The sequence below is a fragment of the Candoia aspera genome, chromosome 2, assembly GCF_035149785.1.
Source record: "Candoia aspera isolate rCanAsp1 chromosome 2, rCanAsp1.hap2, whole genome shotgun sequence".
Classification (NCBI taxonomy): Eukaryota; Metazoa; Chordata; class Lepidosauria; order Squamata; family Boidae; genus Candoia; species Candoia aspera.
This window is the reverse complement of record NC_086154.1, coordinates 170,313,254-170,332,943: the sequence shown is the minus strand read 5'-3', so window position 1 is coordinate 170,332,943 and position 19,690 is coordinate 170,313,254. Positions and strand designations below refer to the sequence as shown.

The following is a 19,690-nucleotide window of genomic DNA, read 5'->3' as shown; positions in this document are numbered from 1 at the left end:
CACCCAGCCAGCTTTCATGCCTAAAATTAGCCAGGACTAGAATTCACAGTCTCCAGGTTTCTAGCCCATTGCCTTACCCACTAGGCCAAACTGTCTGTTTGCCAGAAATACTGAAATACATTTTCATTTGCTTTCCAGGTGGATTTTCCTGTTGGGAAACAGAATGAGGATTGGCTGAAATTACTGGCATACATAACCCATCTAGATATCTGCAAGGAAGGTATTTAGCTACATCCAATCATCCTCAAGAAAATTTGTATAGTGTAGCAGCTGTCGGTATATTCTGTGTGCCAGGAATTCCATAGTACAAGGGCACAACCAGATGCCACATTCAAGTGCAATCCATCAGTCCTGGAGCCAGCAGAAAAGAACACACCAACATAAGATTTGCTGCCTATTCTGCCTCACTAACAAGGCCAGTGAGTGGTGCTGTCCCTATAGGAAAGTGATTGGCGGATCTCCCTGGCTTCATTTCATTTCCCACTGAGCATCACCGGAAGCAGGAAGAACAACCTACAATCCCTGCTTCATTTTAATGTGTAAAATGAAGCAGCTGGTTTAGGTATTGGACTGGGTTGGCAATGAATTGAAACAAACCATGCCCTCTCCCACACCATCCACTGCCCTCCTATTCTGCCATTCAAAACAATCACTTCATTGTGCCTAAAGTATGTTGCTCCCCAGAGCAATTTGTTGCTCTATTAGCCACGCTGCAGGCTGGGAGCGAATGCCCAGTCAGCTGCCATAACCAGGATTCCCTCAGAACATTAAGGAAGTTAGTTAGTGGCTGGCCAGAGAGTGAGCAGGAGAGCTGTCAGCCCCATAGGGTAGACCAGACTAAGAAATCAATGGCATAAAGGTCTAAAATTACTTTTATTAGAACAGCTATAGTAACAGAACCTTGCAAGTCTGAATGTGTTTCCTTCCTCCCTCACTTTATCTTCATCTGCAATAGGGAGGGGCCTGTTTGAAGTGTTTTCTCAAGTTTGTTTCTTGGAATGGACTTAGGCCACACTTGTCTGATTGTTGCCTTGGTAACGGATCTTCTCACTGTCCTTCAAGGCCATTGCCTATGCCGTCTACAAGTGGGGAGTGGGAGGGAGCAGCAGCAACTGCAGATCCTCTTCCTGCTTCAAGCGACAGGCCACCTCCCAACTCGGGTGGCCAGTTTTATTGAGCCATTTCAACAAGTGACAATTTCTCCTCTTCCTCCTCCTTCCTGCAAGCCCTGCATCCCCCCTATTCTAGGGGTTTGGAGTCAGAGAAGATTTGCAGGGGCAAAAGGTTGCATGGTAGGGGAGAAGAGGAACAGGTGTTTATACAATGTTTGAGTTTTTCCTCAAAATTGCACCTCTTCAGTATAGAAGAATTACATCCAGGGTTTACTTCTTTGTTCTCTGTTACAGTGAATTTACCAAAATCATGTGTTTTCCTCACATGCTGCTGATGCAGAAGTCAGTGAAGTTCTGGAGACCACTCACATCTAGGTGGTCAAGCTGCTCATTAAGGCCTCATTAGACAGATTCAATAGGCCTTACGATTTAGATATAGATACTCTTCCCCTAGACTGCTTGGTGGGACAAGTTGCAGGCAACACATGCCAAATCAAGACTTGAAACTGATTATCTAATCTACCAAGCCAATAGCAGTCTAAAAATAACTGGCTTGAGACATTTGGTTCTTTATAGATCAATTCTTTCTAGCCCCAGCCGCTTGTTCTTATGTTGGGAACTTTGTTAACTCTGTTTGTTGTCTGTCTTGAATTCTAGCTATAGGTGAGTTAAATCACTGTAGAAATCCTTCTGGCTCTGAACCATCTTAGAATCCCATTGTGCTCAGTACCTTCAAGTATAAAACAATTGCCTAAGGGTTTTTCAAAATAATTGAGCAGATATTATCAGCTCTCTTGTTGGTGATACATGGTTTGTACCCTGAATTAGCCCCACATACTCTAATAAACAGATGCATAATATGGGAGACATGCACATAATAAGCTACTACAAATGAGCCTTAAGTAAAATGTTGAAAGAGCATTTCCTAATCTAGCATTTAATGTACAAATAAAATTGGAGTTTCATTCATCACTAATGACTACAAATAACAATGATTTTTTTCTTCAGCCCCACATTAAAAATGCTAAGAGGATTCATAATTTGCCATGGGGAAAAAATAATTAGCAGGTAAAATGTTATGATAGCATGTCCCAGTGCATAGCCAGATAAAGAATTACTTATCTCTGGGTGTAGCTCAGATAAATGCTTTTATGATGTTTGAGTATTTATGTGTTTTTCTTTCCTTCTCAAATACAGCCTTTGAAACTGAAAAATAATCCTGAACTGCTCTTTTGGCCAGAAAGAGAAGGCAGCATGAATATAAATTCAAATAATATGTCTTAGAGGGGCAGGTATTTTGATGTGAATTACCCATGTCATAAATACAAAGAAAAGACATGGTTGATTAAATGGTACTGACAATCTGCAAATCTTCATATAACATGGAAGAGGCGGTACTTTTTTTAATGCTTCAGAAAAATGTTTAGCACATGGTTGTTTATCATATGCAGGGGTCTTACAGCACCGTTAAATATTTAATATAGCATGAACTTTTGAGGGGACATCAGATGCATATGGAGTTCCTCAGATAGTAATACAAGGAGGGGGACCTAAGTCAGGGCAGAGTTGGGATTGTGACAGTTAAATCAAAGGTAAGTGAAACACAGCCAATGCACAGGCAAATATCTTGCCAATGGCCACTCACAAAACTTTAGGTGAGTATATCCCAGACATCACTCCACTGGTGAGCAAGTAACACATAACATATTGATCCCTTGTCTCCATTAAACATCACACAATACCACTGAACATCTAAATTACTTAAAACTTTCTCTCATACTGGAATCCTTGTTATTAATCTGTTCTCCCCACTCCCTTATCCGCGTGAGAAGGGCTGTACTGGTATTGATTTTTAAAAAATCAATAATAAATAACAATGACCACGTTGAGGTCAGGAACAAGAGTGAACTAGGACAATTCAAATGTTTTCCCCAATTAGTTTTTGAACAGTGTGCTTTCTAAGGACAGATCTGTGCCCTTTTTACATTGTCCTGCTATATCTAGAAGGAAATATATACAGGCCAGCATGGATCAGCGGCATAATATGAGAGCAAGCAGACACATTCCTGGCAAAGCTAAAGAGAATTAGCTCCCGTAATAGGGGCGGGCACAAGAAATGATACCACTGGGGTCTATTGACATGGAGCAAGCTTCCCGAATAAGACCACAACCACACTGGGTGTGCAGGGCCGCAATTGGGGCGGGGGGGGCAACCAGGGCATGTGCCCCAGGCGCTGCGCTGGGGGGGCACCAAAATGAGTGCTGTGGGTGGCGCCAAAATGAGTGCTGGGGGGTGCCAAAATGGGTGCGGAATCCATATTTGCCCCAGGTGACACAGACCCTAGTTGCAGCCCTGTGGGTGAGAGCCAGTGTGGTGGTGTGGTTAAGACATCTAGCTAGAAACCGCGAGTTCTAGTCCTGCCTTAGGCACCAAGCCAGCTGGGTGACCTTGGGCCAGTCACTCTCTCTCAGCCCTAGGAAGAGGCAATGGCAAACCACTTCTAAAAAACCTTGCCAAGGAAACTGCAGGGACTAATCCAGGCAGTCGCCAAGAGTCAACACTGACTTGAAGGCACATATACACATAGGGGTAGAGATGTGCCGTAGATGTCGGGCAGGTGTTTATCTCCTTCAGAACCCAAGAGAAGAGGGTCGATCTGAGGAACAGTGAAAAGAAAGTCACAGGCAATGAAAGCCCGGCGTGACCGCAGTCCGATTTGCCATCAGCTCCGGGCCTCTCTCCCACCCGCAGCCGCCCCTGCGCAGCCCGGTTTTGCTGCCTCGCCCAATCACCCCTTCGCCTCCCTCCCGCCCAACGTGACCTCGAGCTATGCCCCGCTAGCGGCTCTGAGGCTTCAACGGGTTAAAATGGGCGGACGCCGTCCAAGAACTGGCAGGCAAAGCAAAAAAAAAAAAAAACCCTAGAAAAACTGGCCCACCCAGTTTGGCCCTGAGCAACCCGCCCAGGACTCCCTTGACGTGCTTCTAAGCTCGTTAGCCCAGCGGCCGCTTTCTCTCCCCCGCTAACCCCCCGCCCCCGGCCAAGAGATCCCAGAGATTCCCAGCGAGGAAGAAGTTTCCAAAAGTCGCGGTTTCACCTTCGGCCTCGCGGAAAGAACTTCAATCGCCTCGCCTATAAATCTTTCCTTATCTCCTGCCGGGGATCACAAGACTATCACATGGGGGGCGGGGGAGGGGGTTGAACAGGAAGGACTTTCTCTCTTTTTGGTCCTTTCCTCCCGGGCCCAGCGGTTTTGAGCTTGGAGGATGCTACAGTCGGGGTAAAATCCTCTCCTCTGAGCAGGTGACAGCCAAAGCATTTTGCCACCCCCAGAGGGTGGTGTTCTCTGGATATGTTAAATTTCAACTCCCATAACCTCCAGGCAGTTTGCGGGAGGATGGGGTAGAGATTCCCCTTGAATAGAGCAGCTGCTTTTGTAAGGGAGGAATTTTGCTTCTGGGTTTTGGCTCTGTCTGTTGCTTTTAGGAATTATGAACTCAGAGTACATGCACCTGCTTGTAATCAGTCCATATTAGCAAATGTCATTAAGTAGTAAGACCATTGGCCTAGATGATGGAAAGTTATCAGGATTCTCTCTGAATTAGCAGTAAAAATTCAAGGACCTTTTAAACTGAAAACTAGGGGTGTCTGTAAGGGAGGTCAAAAAAGTCAAGATGGTGACCATGAGAGCACAAGTGATGCCTCACCTCTTTTTAAGGTGCATTCTGGTGGGCTTGCTAAAAGTAAGTTAGCATTTATATATTTACAGTACTGTAGAATATATTGTGGATCAGTATGGATGCTGAACTAAACATGCTACCAGATGACATTTCCTCTGGTTGGTTTTAAGCCATTCAGGTGGCAATACTAGGAGCTTGCATATGAATTGTTTCTACAGGACTGCAACAGGTTAAGATACTCACTAATAAGCTTTTTCTGTTGTTTGCTTGATCACCAACATGACTGAGTTTAATCTACATATTTTAAAAAAACAGATCAAGATTGTGTACTAAGGAAGCCCAATAAGAAAAGCTGAAGTCTATTATTTATGCTAAGTATGGTTTGTATCTTCAGCAAAGGATTGTTACCTTGTTGTGGTGCTGGAGCTTGAGCACCTCAATGATGCCATGAGCTAAACCGTGAAGGGCCACCCAAGATGGGAAGGTCATGACAGAGAGGTCAGACTAAATGCGATCCCTGGGGAAGGTAATGGCAACCCACCCCAGTATTCTTGCCGTGAAAACTAAATGGATCAGTACAACCAGAGATATGTCGGTATACCATCGGAAGATGAGACCCCCAGGTCGGAAGATGGTCAAAATGCTACTGGGGAGGAGGGGAGGAGGAGTTCAACTAGCCCCAGACATGATGACGCAGCTAGCTCAAAGCCAAAAGGACGGCTAGCGGCCGACAGTGCTGGTGGTGAACGGCGAATCCGATGTTCTAAGGATCAACACACCATTGGAACCTGGAATGTAAGATCTATGAGTCAGGGCAAATTGGATGTGGTTATTGGTGAGATGTCAAGATTAAAAATAGACCTTTTGGGCATCAGTGAACTGAAATGGACTGGAATGGGCCACTTCACATCAAATGACCACCAGATCTACTACTGCGGACAAGAGGACCACAGAAGAAATGGAGTAGCCTTCATAATTAATAGTAAAGTGGCTAAAGCAGTGCTTGGATACAATCCAAAAAACGATAGAATGATCTCAATTCGAATTCAGGGCAAGCCATCTAGCATCACAGTGATCCAAATATACGCCCCAACCACAGATGCTGAAGAAGCTGAAGTAGAGCAGTTCTATGAGGATCTGCAGCACCTACTGGACAACACGCCTAAAAGAGATGTTATTTTCATCACAGGAGACTGGAATGCTAAGGTGGGCAGTCAAATGAGACCTGGAATTACAGGTAAGCATGGCCTGGGAGAACAAAGTGAAGCAGGACATAGGCTGATAGAATTTTGCCAAGACAACTCACTCTGCATAACAAACACTCTCTTCCAACAACCTAAGAGACGGCTTTATACATGGACTTCACCAGATGGACAACACCGAAATCAGATTGACTACATCCTTTGCAGCCAAAGGTGGCGGACATCTATACAGTCGGTAAAAACAAGACCTGGAGCTGACTCTAGTTCAGATCATGAACTTCTTCTTGCACAATTTAGGATCAGACTAAAGAGATTAGGGAAGACCCACAGATCAGCTAGATATGAGCTCACTAATATTCCTAAGGAATATGCAGTGGAGGTGAAGAATAGATTTAAGGGACTGGACTTAGTAGATAGGGTCCCGGAAGAACTCTGGACAGAAGTTTGCAACATTGTTCAGGAGGCGGCAACAAAATACATCCCAAAGAAAGAGAAAACCAAGAAGGCAAAATGGCTGTCTGCTGAGACACTAGAAGTAGCCCAAGAAAGAAGGAAAGCAAAAGGCAACAGTGATAGAGGGAGATATGCCCAATTACATGCAAAATTCTGGAGGTTAGCCAGAAGAGATAAGGAATTATTTGTAAACAAGCAATGCGCGGAAGTGGAAGAAGACAATAGAATAGGAAGGACAAGAGACCTCTTCCAGAAAATTAGAAACATTGGAGGTAAATTCCAGGCCAAAATGGGTATGATCAAAAACAAAGATGGCAAGGACCTAACAGAAGAAGAAGAGATCAAGAAAAGGTGGCAAGAATATACGGAAGACCTGTATAGGAAGGATAACAATATCGGGGATAGCTTTGACAGTGTGGTCAGTGAGCTAGAGCCAGACATCCTGAAGAGTGAGGTTGAGTGGGCCTTAAGAAGCATTGCTAATAAGGCAACAGGAGATGACGGCATCCCAGCTGAACTGTTCAAAATCTTGCGAGATGATGCTGTCAAGGTAATGCATGCTATATGCCAGCACATTTGGAAAACACAAGAATGGCCATCAGATTGGAAAAAATCAACTTATATCCCCATACCAAAAAAGGGAAACACTAAAGAATGTTCAAACTATCAAACAGTGGCACTCATTTCACATGCCAGTAAGGTAACGCTCAAGATCCTGCAAGGTAGACTTCAGCAATTCATGGAGCGAGAATTGCCAGATGCACAAGCTGGGTTTAGAAAAGGCAGAGGAACTAGGGACCAAATTGCCAATATCCGCTGGATAATGGAAAAAGCCAGGGAGTTTCAGAAAAACATCTATTTCTGTTTTATTGACTATTCTAATGCCTTTGACTGTGTGGACCACAACAAATTGTGGCAAGTTCTTAGTAGTATGGGGATACCAAGTCATCTTGTCTGCCTCCTGAAGAATCTGTATAACGACCAAGTAGCAACAGTCAGAACAGACTACGGAACAACAGACTGGTTTAAGATTGGGAAAGGAGTACGGCAGGGCTGTATACTCTCACCCTACCTATTCAACTTGTATGCAGAACACATCATGCGACATGCTGGGCTTGAGGAATCCAAGGCTGGAGTTAAAATTGCTGGAAGAAACATTAACAATCTCAGATATGCAGATGATACCACTTTGATGGCTGAAAGCGAAGAGGAACTGAGGAGCCTTATGATGAAGGTGAAAGAAGAAAGTGCAAAAGCTGCCTTGCAGCCAAACCTCAAAAAAGCCAAGATTATGGCAACCAGCTTGATTGATAACTGGCAAATAGAGGGAGAAAATGTAGAAGCAGTGAAAGACCTTGTATTTCTAGGTGCAAAGATTACTGCAGATGCTGACTGCAGTCAGGAAATCAGAAGACGCTTAATCCTTGGGAGAAGAGCAATGATAAATCTCGATAAAATAGTTAAGAGCAGAGACATCACACTGACAACAAAGGTCCGCATAGTTAAAGCAATGGTGTTCCCCGTAGTAACATATGGCTGCGAGAGCTGGACCATAAGGGAGGCTGAGAGAAGGAAGATCGATGCTTTGGAACTGTGGTGTTGGAGGAAAATTCTGAGAGTTCCTTGGACTGCAAGAAGATCAAACCAGTCCATCTTCCAGGAAATAAAGCCAGACTGCTCACTTGAGGGAACATTATTAAAGGCCAAACTGAAATACTTTGGCCACATAATGAGAAGACAGGACAGCCTGGAGAAGATGCTGATGCTAGGGAGAGTGGAAGGCAAAAGGAAGAGGGGCCGACCAAGGGCAAGGTGGATGGATGATATTCTAGAGGTGACGGACTCGTCCCTGGGGGAGCTGGGGGTGTTGACGACTGACAGGAAGCTCTGGCGTGGACTGGTCCATGAAGTCACGAAGAGTCGGAAGCGACTGAACGAATAAACAACAACAAATGGTTTGTATATTGTCTGTTTTATAAGCAGATATCTGTATTTATTAGTCTGTTTTTCAGCCCTGTTATTATTTTAACTGTGGGCATGGAGAATGTACACAAGCCACTGAAATGCTCCCCACTCACCCAGCAACTTTACTAGCTTCTGAACATTCAGCAGACCTTTCGGGAATGTTTTCACACCACAATGGCTAGTATGTTGGCTGTTGTTTATAAAGAAAAGATTGTGTGGCTTGTGTTCCACATTACATTGTGCAGCTTTTCTGCCTGTCCATAGCATTAGTCCTAGAAAGCAAAATTAATTAAGCAATAATGGCAGATAAATGAATTTCCATCAAGAATTATTTGCCGGAAACTCTTGCAGAAGACATCTCATTAGAGCAATAGAACAGTTTAAGTGAACTTTATGATCTTCAAATGACAAATGGCCTGACTACTGCAAGTCAGGGTAGGAAAATATTTAGTAATTATATACATTTTTTTTTTGCCTTGTAGCATTGTTCTGGAAACTGATAGTTGTAGAGGTCCTTCTTCATAACAATTACACTCTCCCAGAGGAGGAGCCAGAATAAATTTGTACATGAAACTTCATTTGAAGATCATCAGCCTGAATCTATATAGAGCAGTTTGCAGGCAACTAATGACATATTAATTGTGCAACTGATCAAACAATATAAGGGAGGGGTAGCCTTGTAAATAAGCAGCTTGGCCTTGGAGCTAATCTAGCCCCACCACCTGCTTTGATGATTGTGCTGCTGCTAAGCATAATTACAAGCAAGAGTAGAGACTGCACATTCAGTGGCCCCGAAAGGCTGTTAAAAGCATGGATTCTCATTTTCAAGATCCTTTCTCCTCTAAGATCTATACCTCTCAGTTTTCTCCAGGACTCCCTTACTACTAAGATCTGAAAAATACTGTCTTCCTGTTATTTTGAGGAAAAATAGCATTCCTTTGGCACTTATGTACACCTTCTGTACATCTACAGGTAGTCCTTGCTTAATGATCACAACTGGGACCAGAAGTTTGGTTGCTAAGTGAAGTGGTCATTAAGTGAATCCAACCAGATTTTATGACCTTTTTTGGGCGGTCGTTAAGTGAATCACTGGCAATATTTCTTTCAGCCTCAGCTGACCAGATTGCTCTCATGTCAGGCCATGCTGAAATAAATTGGCAGGGGGGAGTAGGGCCCTTGAATTCTCGAGAGAGGGGAAGTTTTGTTCATCTCCATTTTCTTTATTTTTATTTTGGCCTTCAAGCCAGTCTTGACTCCTGGCAACTGCCTGGACAAGTCCCTGCAGTTTTCTTAGCAAGGTCCATGAAGTCACGAAGAGTCGGAAGCAACTAAGCGAATAAACAGCAACAACAACGTCCACTGAAAATTGAAATAAGGGCACTGCCCAAAACACACTACCGGTACCATCTCAGCAGCCTTAACATGGCCCAGTTAGGGCCCGCCTGTTCCTTCTCAGAAGTGCTTTGCAGTCTTTTTGATGTCAGGATCAGACATTTTTATTTACCTGGCCCCAGGCCAGGGACAAGGGGCCTTATGGAAGGCACCAGGGGGCTGGAAAGGGTCTTTTGCTATGCCAAGCCTGAAGACCTGAGTTGGAGGAAAATGTAATGGCAGGCGTCAGAGTCAATCCCAAGACGTGCTTTTCAGAGGAAACCCAGCTCTGTCTTTCCATCTGGAATATAGCCTCAGCTGACATCCTGTTGCTGCCGAAGGACCGGCAAACGAGTCAGATCGCTTTCTCTCGGTGACTTTCCGAGGGGGCCGGGCTTAACGTGGGGCATGGAATTCAGGTGGTCGGCGGAGCCTCGCCAGGAGGCGGCAAGAGTTGCTCCGCTCCAACAGCCGGGAGAGCACGGGAAAGCTCAGCCCCGCGCGATGGGGAGCATGGAGCAGCGACGCTGGACGCCGCAAAGCCCTTGCGGTCCCCACGTAAGCCAGATCTCGGGAGAGCCTTTTGTTTCTGAAACTGCGGGGTGGGGGGGGGGGAGAGGGCTGGCTGAATGAGAGCCTTCCGAAGGCAAGCGGGAGAAGGCAGGCGTGTCTCTACTCCCTCCGCTACTAGGGCTGCCCCAAATAGGGCGGCTGGCTGGCCAAATGGGTGGGGGGGTTTGGGGTTGAGAGCCACTTGTCCCTAACTGCCCCCCACCCCGAGCCAGTTAATGAATATGGAGAGCTCTCCCTTTGGTTCCGAATTGCCTGCTCTCCGGCGGTGCAAGCAAAAAGACAGGTCGGTTCCCCCTCCGGTCAACAAGGGAGCAACGAGATGCCCGAGAGCGATGGAGCAGCGCCGCTCCTAGCCGGGTCTGGTCTGGAGACGTTCCAGCTGGAAGGAGGAAGCTCGTCCCTTCCTTAGGCGAGGCGGCTCCTCTGCCGGGTTTTCCCGGAAAAGAGAAATGCTTTCTGGATCTGTTCAGCAGCCCTTTCATCTTTGGGGCGGGCGATGAAAGGGGGGGTGGGGGCAGCCAGGTCTGAACGTAGGGAAAGCGGAGCCCTGGCAATTCCCTGAGAAAAGTTCAACGGTGCTTATCACGGGATCCCCGCGACTTCCTTCCAGGCGCTGTCCCCACGTGCTTTACTTGGGCATCGCTATCGCTCAGATCTTTCCTTTGTGACCCCAGCCAAGCCCCTCCACCCGTCCATCTCTCTCTTGTCAAAACTAGGACTGAGCTGGGAAGGGTTACAGTGCTTCTTAATGGAAGGGAGGGAGGGAGAGAGGGAGGGTAGAAATCATTAACACCCCCCCCCCCAAATTATTGGAGTTTGATTATATTTATTTGTATTTTCAGACTTGGAAAGGGGAATGTTTTGCGGAGTGGGATGGGGGAAGAACTTGTTAAATTATTACATTATGCCTCTTGTGTATATATTTTACCTCTGCTCAAGAATAATGCATGTATTTAATAGCATTTATCTCTACTTACTCAGTCCTATTGAACTGACTTGGAAGAAGCCCCCCTCCCAAAATCTGCATAGTTCTAGAGCTTTTAGCAGAGGGAAGGGGAAACCCAGCCTGCCAGATGTTGCTGAAATACAGCTCCAAGCACCAGTGGCCATGCTGTTTGGGCCTCTGGGAATTGCACTTCAGCAGAATCCAGAGAGCTGCAGTAGGTCTGATGGAGCAGAATTCTCCATTTGTTCCCCTCCTGCTCCCCGCCCCCAGGTACTCACCTGAAGCCTAGAACAGCAACTATGTTGTACAGCAGCCCAATCATCAACAGGAACTATAATACTGGGGCGTCTAGAAAAGTGAAAAATAAATACCTTAATAAATATTGTTGATTTAAAATAAGCAACATTCCCACCATTGTGATGTGGATGTAGAGAGAGCTTGCCTCTTGCAAGGACCGTAGGGAATTCAATGTACGTCCCATTGCATCCCTATGAATCGGGCTTGCTTACTTAATGGGCCAAGTCCACAAGATGGAATCTCCACCAGCATTTACACATGCAAAAAATGTATCCATCCATTTTCCCATCATTAATAAAGATGTTTCCAAGGAACACACATTCGTTTCCTTGCTCTATATTTTTTTCACTTATGAATATGCCATGTAATCATTCATTCCATTTGTCTTCTCAAATAAAACTGCCTTAGTCTTTGATGCATTTATTTCCAAATCCATACTCTTCATTGTATTGTACAATCTATGTGAACCTGTGAATCATTCAGGTTCTGAACCAACAGCATGGCATCATCTCATACAAAAGTATAGGTACATTCACATCCCCAGTGAACATATCTCTGACATTACCAAAAGCATCCCTTACAGAAATTTATTAAAGAACCAAAGGGAATCACACATCCTGTTCTTACTCCCTGCTGCACTGAATCGTTTGCTTATCATTCAACGTATTCTTCCAAGGTTTATTTTCATGATATAGGACACTTACAGTATTAAACAAGAAGCAACTTTCAACTACAGTCACATAAAACATTCTCTAATTGAAGCTATTCGGTTTATCATATGCCCATTCTAAAAATCAACAACTGTGCAATACATTTTCTTTATCAGATTAACACATTTCTCAATGATATGCTGAGGAGCAAAAATCTGGTCTGCATACCTTCCACCCAGCATAAAGCCACACGGCACTTTCCAAATTTTGCTCATTGTTACCTCTTGTATACTTTCAATCAAAATGCTGCTAAACTTTCCAGGAATACTTAACAACTAATCCCTCCATTAGATGCATCTTCAGGGAGGAATCAGAAAGTCAATATGATGGCCATGACCATGTGACTAAGTCTTCCAACTTGACTCTGTGGACACTCCTGCCATGCATAATGTTTGCATTAACTCTTGCTATCTTGTGTTTTGTATAAGTTAAGCACCAATCTTCTAATCAGCAAACACAGATGCAGTTTTTGCATGCACAGTAAGTGAGCTGGACATTCATTCCTAAATAAACAACCTAAGAGACGGCTTTATACATGGACTTCACCAGATGGACAACACCGAAATCAGATTGACTACATCCTTTGCAGCCAAAGGTGGCGGACATCTGTACAGTCGGTAAAAACAAGACCTGGAGCTGACTGTAGTTCAGATCATGAACTTCTTCTTGCACAATTTAGGATCAGACTAAAGAGATTAGGGAAGACCCACACATCAGCTAGATATGAGCTCACTAATATTCCTAAGGAATATGCAGTGGAGGTGAAGAATCGATTTAAGGGACTGGACTTAGTAGATAGGGTCCCGGAAGAACTCTGGACAGAAGTTTGCAACATTGTTCAGGAGGCGGCAACAAAATACATCCCAAAGAAAGAGAAAACCAAGAAGGCAAAATGGCTGTCTGCTGAGACACTAGAAGTAGCCCAAGAAAGAAGGAAAGCAAAAGGCAACAGTGATAGGGGGAGATATGCCCAATTACATGCAAAATTCCGGAGGTTAGCCAGAAGAGATAAGGAATTATTTTTAAACAAGCAATGCGCGGAAGTGGAAGAAGACAATAGAATAGGAAGGACAAGAGACCTCTTCCAGAAAATTAGAAACATCGGAGGTAAATTCCAGGCCAAAATGGGTATGATCAAAAACAAAGATGGCAAGGACCTAACAGAAGAAGAAGAGATCAAGAAAAGGTGGCAAGAATATACGGAAGACCTGTATAGGAAGGATAACAATATCGGGGATAGCTTTGACAGTGTGGTCAGTGAGCTAGAGCCAGACATCCTGAAGAGTGAGGTTGAGTGGGCCTTAAGAAGCATTGCTAATAACAAGGCAGCAGGAGACGACGGCATCCCATCTGAACTGTTCAAAATCTTGCGAGATAATGCTGTCAAGGTAATGAATGCTGTATGCCAGCAAATTTGGAAAACACAAGAATGGTCATCAGATTGGAAAAAATCAACTTATATCCCCATACCAAAAAAAGGAAACACTAAAGAATGTTCAAACTATCAAACAGTGGCACTCATTTCACATGCCAGTAAGGTAACGCTCAAGATCCTGCAAGATAGACTTCAGCAATTTATGGAGCGAGAATTGCCAGATGCACAAGCTGGGTTTAGAAAAGGCAGAGGAACTAGGGACCAAATTGCCAATATCCGCTGGATAATGGAAAAAGCCAGGGAGTTTCAGAAAAACATCTATTTCTGTTTTATTGACTATTCTAAAGCCTTTGACTGCGTGGACCATAGCAAATTGTGGCAAGTTCTTAGTGGTATGGGTACCAAGTCATCTTGTCTGCCTCCTGAGGAATCTGTATAACGACCAAATAGCAACAGTAAGAACAGAGCACAGAACAACAGACTGGTTTAAGATTGGGAAAGGAGTACGGCAGGGCTGTATACTCTCACCCTACCTATTCAACTTGTATGCAGAACACATCATGCGACATGCTGGGCTTGAGGAATCCAAGGCTGGAGTTAAAATTGCTGGAAGAAACATTAACAATCTCAGATATGCAGATGATACCACTTTGATGGCTGAAAGCGAAGAGGAACTGAGGAGCCTTATGATGAAGGTGAAAGAAGAAAGTGCAAACTGGTTCGCATTTATGACCATTGCAGCATCCCGCGGTCACATGATCACCATTTTCGACCTTCCTGGCCAGCTTCTGGCAAGCAAAGTCAATGGGGAACCACATGATTCATTTAACAACCACGTGGTTTGTTTAATGCCAGCATTGATTTGCTTAATGACCACCACAATAAAGGTTGTAAAATCACGTTGGATTTGCTTAATGACCACTTCACTTAGCAACTGAAATTCCAGTCCCGATTGTGGTATTTAAGTGAGGACTACCTGTACTTCCTTGGTATGGAGGAAGTTTAAAACAAATTACCAAGTATAGTTGGAACAATCAATCTAGTGAGGATTGATGAGAATGTGGCCGATGTAGAGGTCAAGGACAAATGAGTTGTATAATGTGGGCATATTAACATGCATTCAGGAGAATATCCTGTGGCTCTTACATTTCAGTCTTGCAGATAAATTATGGGAAGCTCCATGGATTTGTTTTGGATCAGGGAATTAAGTTGGCCATGAGGAAAACTAATTTCATGCTCAAGACTTGAAGTCTGCAAACAGAAAAAAATATGGATTGCTTTGAGAATTTGCTAAGTGGAAGATATAGGATGGTCATGTCTCTCTTGAAAAATAATTGAATAATCATTAGCATGCTTTATAGCTCTTACAGTGCAATTCTAAATGCAACCAAACTTTGGGATTCATTTCTGAATAGCTTCTCCTTGGAGACAGAGGAGGAAAGGATGAGACACAGCAACCGCCCAAATGTATTGTTTCCTATCCTTGCCTCTTCCCTGGAGTCCTTCACCAATAACACTGATGGACAGTCATTACTGGAATTAAATTTCAGCCCAGCAACCACACTAATCATCCCTACATCATAGCCAGTCAAACTTTTGCACAAAAGTCAGAATACCTTTTCTCTTCAACCCCAGTTCCCCTTGCTTTGACTGGCAAATCTTTCTTTTCATCTTGTAGGACCATTTAACTACTTGAAGCTGTCATGCTGGATTGCTTGCAGGCCACTAAGCACATCAGGTGTTTAGATGTACACATAAAGATGGCCTGCAAATGCACAAATCAGTAGTATAAAATGTATACACTAGTCAGGGTTCCTTTAACGGCTGCACTATGATCCAATGTTTTTCTGATAGTCAGATGCAACATTTTAAGATCAACATAGTACTGTATAGTCTGTGCTTCTACCACTAGTCTTTAGGTTGTTTAGGCAGTCATGATTGATATTTGTTGAAAACACATTGGTTAAAAAGTGCGAGTGTTTGGTAAATGCTTGCCAGCTAGAAGAGTGAGTGGTAGAAATGCCAATGTTATAATTGTACATACATCTTGGAGGCACTGATATCATGCTAAGCCAAAATGTGTTGACTTTGCTTGGGGTTTAATCTGAAACCAGCCACTGTGATTTGTGATTCATTCAACAAATGATGGCTTGGTCTGTTGTATGAACCCAGGCTCAATAAATAAAGATTTCTGTACAAAGATTTTAAGGATTAAGGTTTTGAAGAATCTGACAATTTTAATAACTTTTGAGAAGGGAGATAGAGGAAAACCATCCTACCAACTTATTCTCTCTGTAATATAAACATCTTCCAAAATCCCAGTACATAGAAGTTTTCTTTAGTTCCTCACTTGTGAATGCAAAGCATTCTGCACACATGGAGAAAGATTTTTTCTTTAATTAATGTGGTTCATTCTGGCCCTAATGAGACCAAATTAAGCTCTAACAACAGCTGTCTTTCAGCTCTAGGTATCAAATTCTTCTTCCAGTATTTTAACACAGATATAGACTAAAGGCAAAGTTATAATGAAAATTGCCAATACCTGTTGTATGAGAACTATATCACGTGTGACAGTGCAAGCAAAATGTTTTATCCTACAAACTGTTGTTTTGATTATTTAACACTATTTGTAATGGGATGGTACAGGCATACTGGTGGCTTCTGTCCTCTAATTGCGCTGGTTCATCTCCTTCATCCAGGGTCGGTCCCAGTTGGTGTTGATAGGGAGCGAGAGTTCTGGCCCACAGCCCCTACTTTGTGGGGTGCTGCAGGGTTCAGTACTCTCTCCGCTCCTTTTTAACATCTACTTGAAACCACTGGGTGAGATCATCCGTCACTACGGGGTGAGGTATCATCAGTATGCAGATGATACCCAATTATACATCTCCATCCCGGGTGACAGAGGGACGCGGTGGCGCTGCGGGTTAAACCGCTGAGCTGTCGATCAGAAGGTCGGCGGTTCGAAACCGCGCGGCAGGGTGAGCTCCCGTTGCTAGTCCCAGCTCCTGCACACCAAGCAGTTTGAAAACATGCAAATGTGAGTAGATTAATTGGTACCGCTTTGGCGGGAAGGTAACGGCGTTCCGAGTCGTCATGCTGGCCACATGACCCGGAAGTGTCTATGACAACGCTGGGTCCAAGGCTTAGAAACGGAGATGAGCACCGCCCCCTAGAGTCAGACACGACTGGACTTTACGTCAAGGGAAACCTTTACCTTTACCTTTTATCCCGGGTGAAGTAAGTGATGCTGTGGCCACCCTTTCCGAGTGCCTGGGGGCTGTGGGGGCCTGGATAGGGGACAACAGGTTGCAGCAGAACCCGGGGAAGACGGAGTGGCTGTGGATTAATGGCTCCTCGATCTCTGGGAAATTGTCATCTTTAGCTCTGGATGGGGTTGCACTGCCCCAGACAGACCTGGTGTGTAACTTGTGGGTCCTCCTGAACTCACGGCTCCTGCTCAAAGAGCAGGTGGCAGCTGTGGCTAGGAGGGCCTTTGTGCAACTTCATGTTGTGCGCCAGTTACACCCCTTCCTGGAGCGAGAGGCCCTTTGAACAGTCACTCATGCCCTGGTTATCTCCCATATAGACTACTGCAATGCGGTCTACATGGGGCTACCCTTGAAGAGTATCTGGAAGCTACAGCTGGTGCGAAATTCAGCCGTGCGGGCTATCTTGGGTTTCCCAAGATCAGCACATGTCACCCTTTTGCTCCACGAGCTGCATTGGTTGCCAGTATGCTTCCAGGTCCAATTCAAGGTGTTGGTTATCACCTTTAAAGCCCTACATGGCACGGGTCCAGGTTACCTAAGGGACCATCTCCTCCCCATCACATCAACCCGTCTCACTCGGTCGTGCAGAGAGGGCATGCTACAGACCCCGTCTGCAAGAGAACTCCATCTGGCGGGGTCCAGGAGGCAGACCTTCTCTGCAACAGCCCCTGCCCTTTGGAATATCCTTCCCCTGGAAGTGAGATTGGCTCCCTCCCTCCTGGACTTTAGGAAACAGCTAAAGACCTGGTTCTGTAATTATGCCTGGGGCGGGGAGAGAGTAGCCATTCTTGGGGATGGTTAGTTTCTTAGAAGGACCCTGCTCTGCTTGCAAATCATACAGAACTTCCAGCCATCTGGATTTTTATCATATTTATTTTATTGTGTATTATAGTGTTTTACAGTTTTATATTTTTATTTATGTTTTATTGTAAACCACCCAGGGTCCGTTTTGAGAGATGGGCAATGATAAATTTGATTAATAAATAAATAAATAAATAGTTAAAAATCAGATATACTCTTTGGGGTGTTATATTGCATATATATTAGTATCATTTCAGTGGAAGCGTCCTTTGTCATTTTAAATACAGAAACAACTTTCTTACCCTCATCAAGTTTAGGGGAAGAATGTGTAGAAGCCAGGTTTCCCCATCAATTATTAAGTGATCCTTCTGAGACATAAAGCTGATGTTTTTTTCTCTCCTCTTCCTTGGAAGAGAGTAATAAACAGCATTGATTAAACACTAAGAGATGGTGTCATAAAAAGCTGATGAAGTTAGTTATATAGGGACATGGTTGTATAACTCCCTCCCTAACTATAGGAGAGGCTATGTTGTGGAATATTTGTTGCAGTAGGTTATTAGGAACAACCCTGTGAAAGAATGTTGTGTACATTTTTTATACTCAGACATGGCAGGTGTAATGGTATGTGAGAAAGACCTTGGGAGACTGGGGGAAGAGATGCTACCAAGGGAATGGTCAGATAAGAGACAGTATGGCCTGCAGCTAGATAGTGGGCGGAGCAAGAGGTAGTTTGTAGTTCCATACTTGCAAGATTCTGTCAATGTAGCTTTACAATAAAGTAGAAATAGCTCATCTGGTTGTGGTTCCTATCTGGCTTACCCCATGAGGTCAACATCAATCTTGCAAGTATCAAAGCACAATTCTTCCCCCAACCCCATCCTTTACAGCCCTAGAAACTAGGGAGCGTCGCTTCTGAGCCTCTTGCCCCACCATTATCTAGCTGCGGGCTACACTGTCTCTTATCTGACCATTCCCTTGGTAGCATCTCTTCCCCCAGTCTCCCAAGGTCTTTCTCACATACCATTACAGCAGGCTAATAAGGAAAGACTGAGGCCCCACTATTGACATGCTATCCACCAATGGCATAACATTTGCTGTGTTCATCATCAACCCTATCCTGCTTTTTTGGAGTATGTCCAGTGGCGACCATCACAAACAGCTGTGACAGCATCACAGAATTGCAATCATCTATTTGTTTCACATCTTATGCTAGTTGTGGCATTTTTGTGATGTTATCATACACCTCTTGTTATTGCCTCCTCTGCAAATGCCCATATGTCCCTCCCAAATCACTGCCTTATGACTGTGCCACTTATTGCAGCCAAGTAATTGGTTTTCTCCTGTAGCTTTTCTGCTATTCCCCTTCAGCATATGGCCAGCCAGTGGGGAAAACACCTATCAAACACCCCACTTGGGAATTTTCCAAGTTTAAAAAGAAGTGAAATAATGTGGGAAGACAGAAATAGCTCCAGAGAAGGAAGAGGGAGAATCAGCCATACTGTAAACAGGCCCTGTAGAACAAGATAATTGAAACTGAACATCTTCTGGCAACCTTCATGAATGAAGGTAGTGCTAGAAATGATTATAGCTGAAATATACAGAGAAGGTAACAAATAAAATTAATCACAACTACTCTTCTTTCCCAAATTAAATAGTGGGGGTTTCATTTCTCAGCCTTGTTGTAAACCTGGAGAGTTGGAACCAAAAAAGGAAAGGGTGAGAGGATGACCAGTTTGAAAGTTGCTCAGGAAGCAAACTGCTAATGGAGAAAACTAAGAGTGGAGAGAAATAGCTGAAGTGGAGGTTGGCTAATGATCAGAGTAGAGGTGGCTGTCCTGTACCACCCAAGACTCCCAAAACATACCTCCAATTATACCTACTAGTCACCTGACATCACCTCCTAGCAGATTATGTGCAAAAATCCACTGCTTCCAT

The 19,690-nt window shown here is 44.2% G+C and overlaps 1 protein-coding gene across 3 annotated transcripts in view; it reads left to right on the top strand.

Annotated features, from left to right (window-relative positions):
* The first annotated feature begins 10,205 nt into the window (after positions 1-10,205).
* The window catches only part of GNE (glucosamine (UDP-N-acetyl)-2-epimerase/N-acetylmannosamine kinase), a 50,478-nt gene continuing 40,993 nt past the window's right edge, over positions 10,206-19,690 (top strand). The window contains exon 1 of one of the 3 annotated variants that reach the window (XM_063294862.1): positions 10,206-10,342. In XM_063294862.1, the coding sequence (XP_063150932.1) occupies positions 10,289-10,342 (54 nt within the window). In that variant the 5' untranslated portion in view covers positions 10,206-10,288. The remainder of the gene's footprint in view (positions 10,343-19,690) is intronic. The other 2 variants (XM_063294860.1, XM_063294861.1) reach the window with 2 other exon arrangements.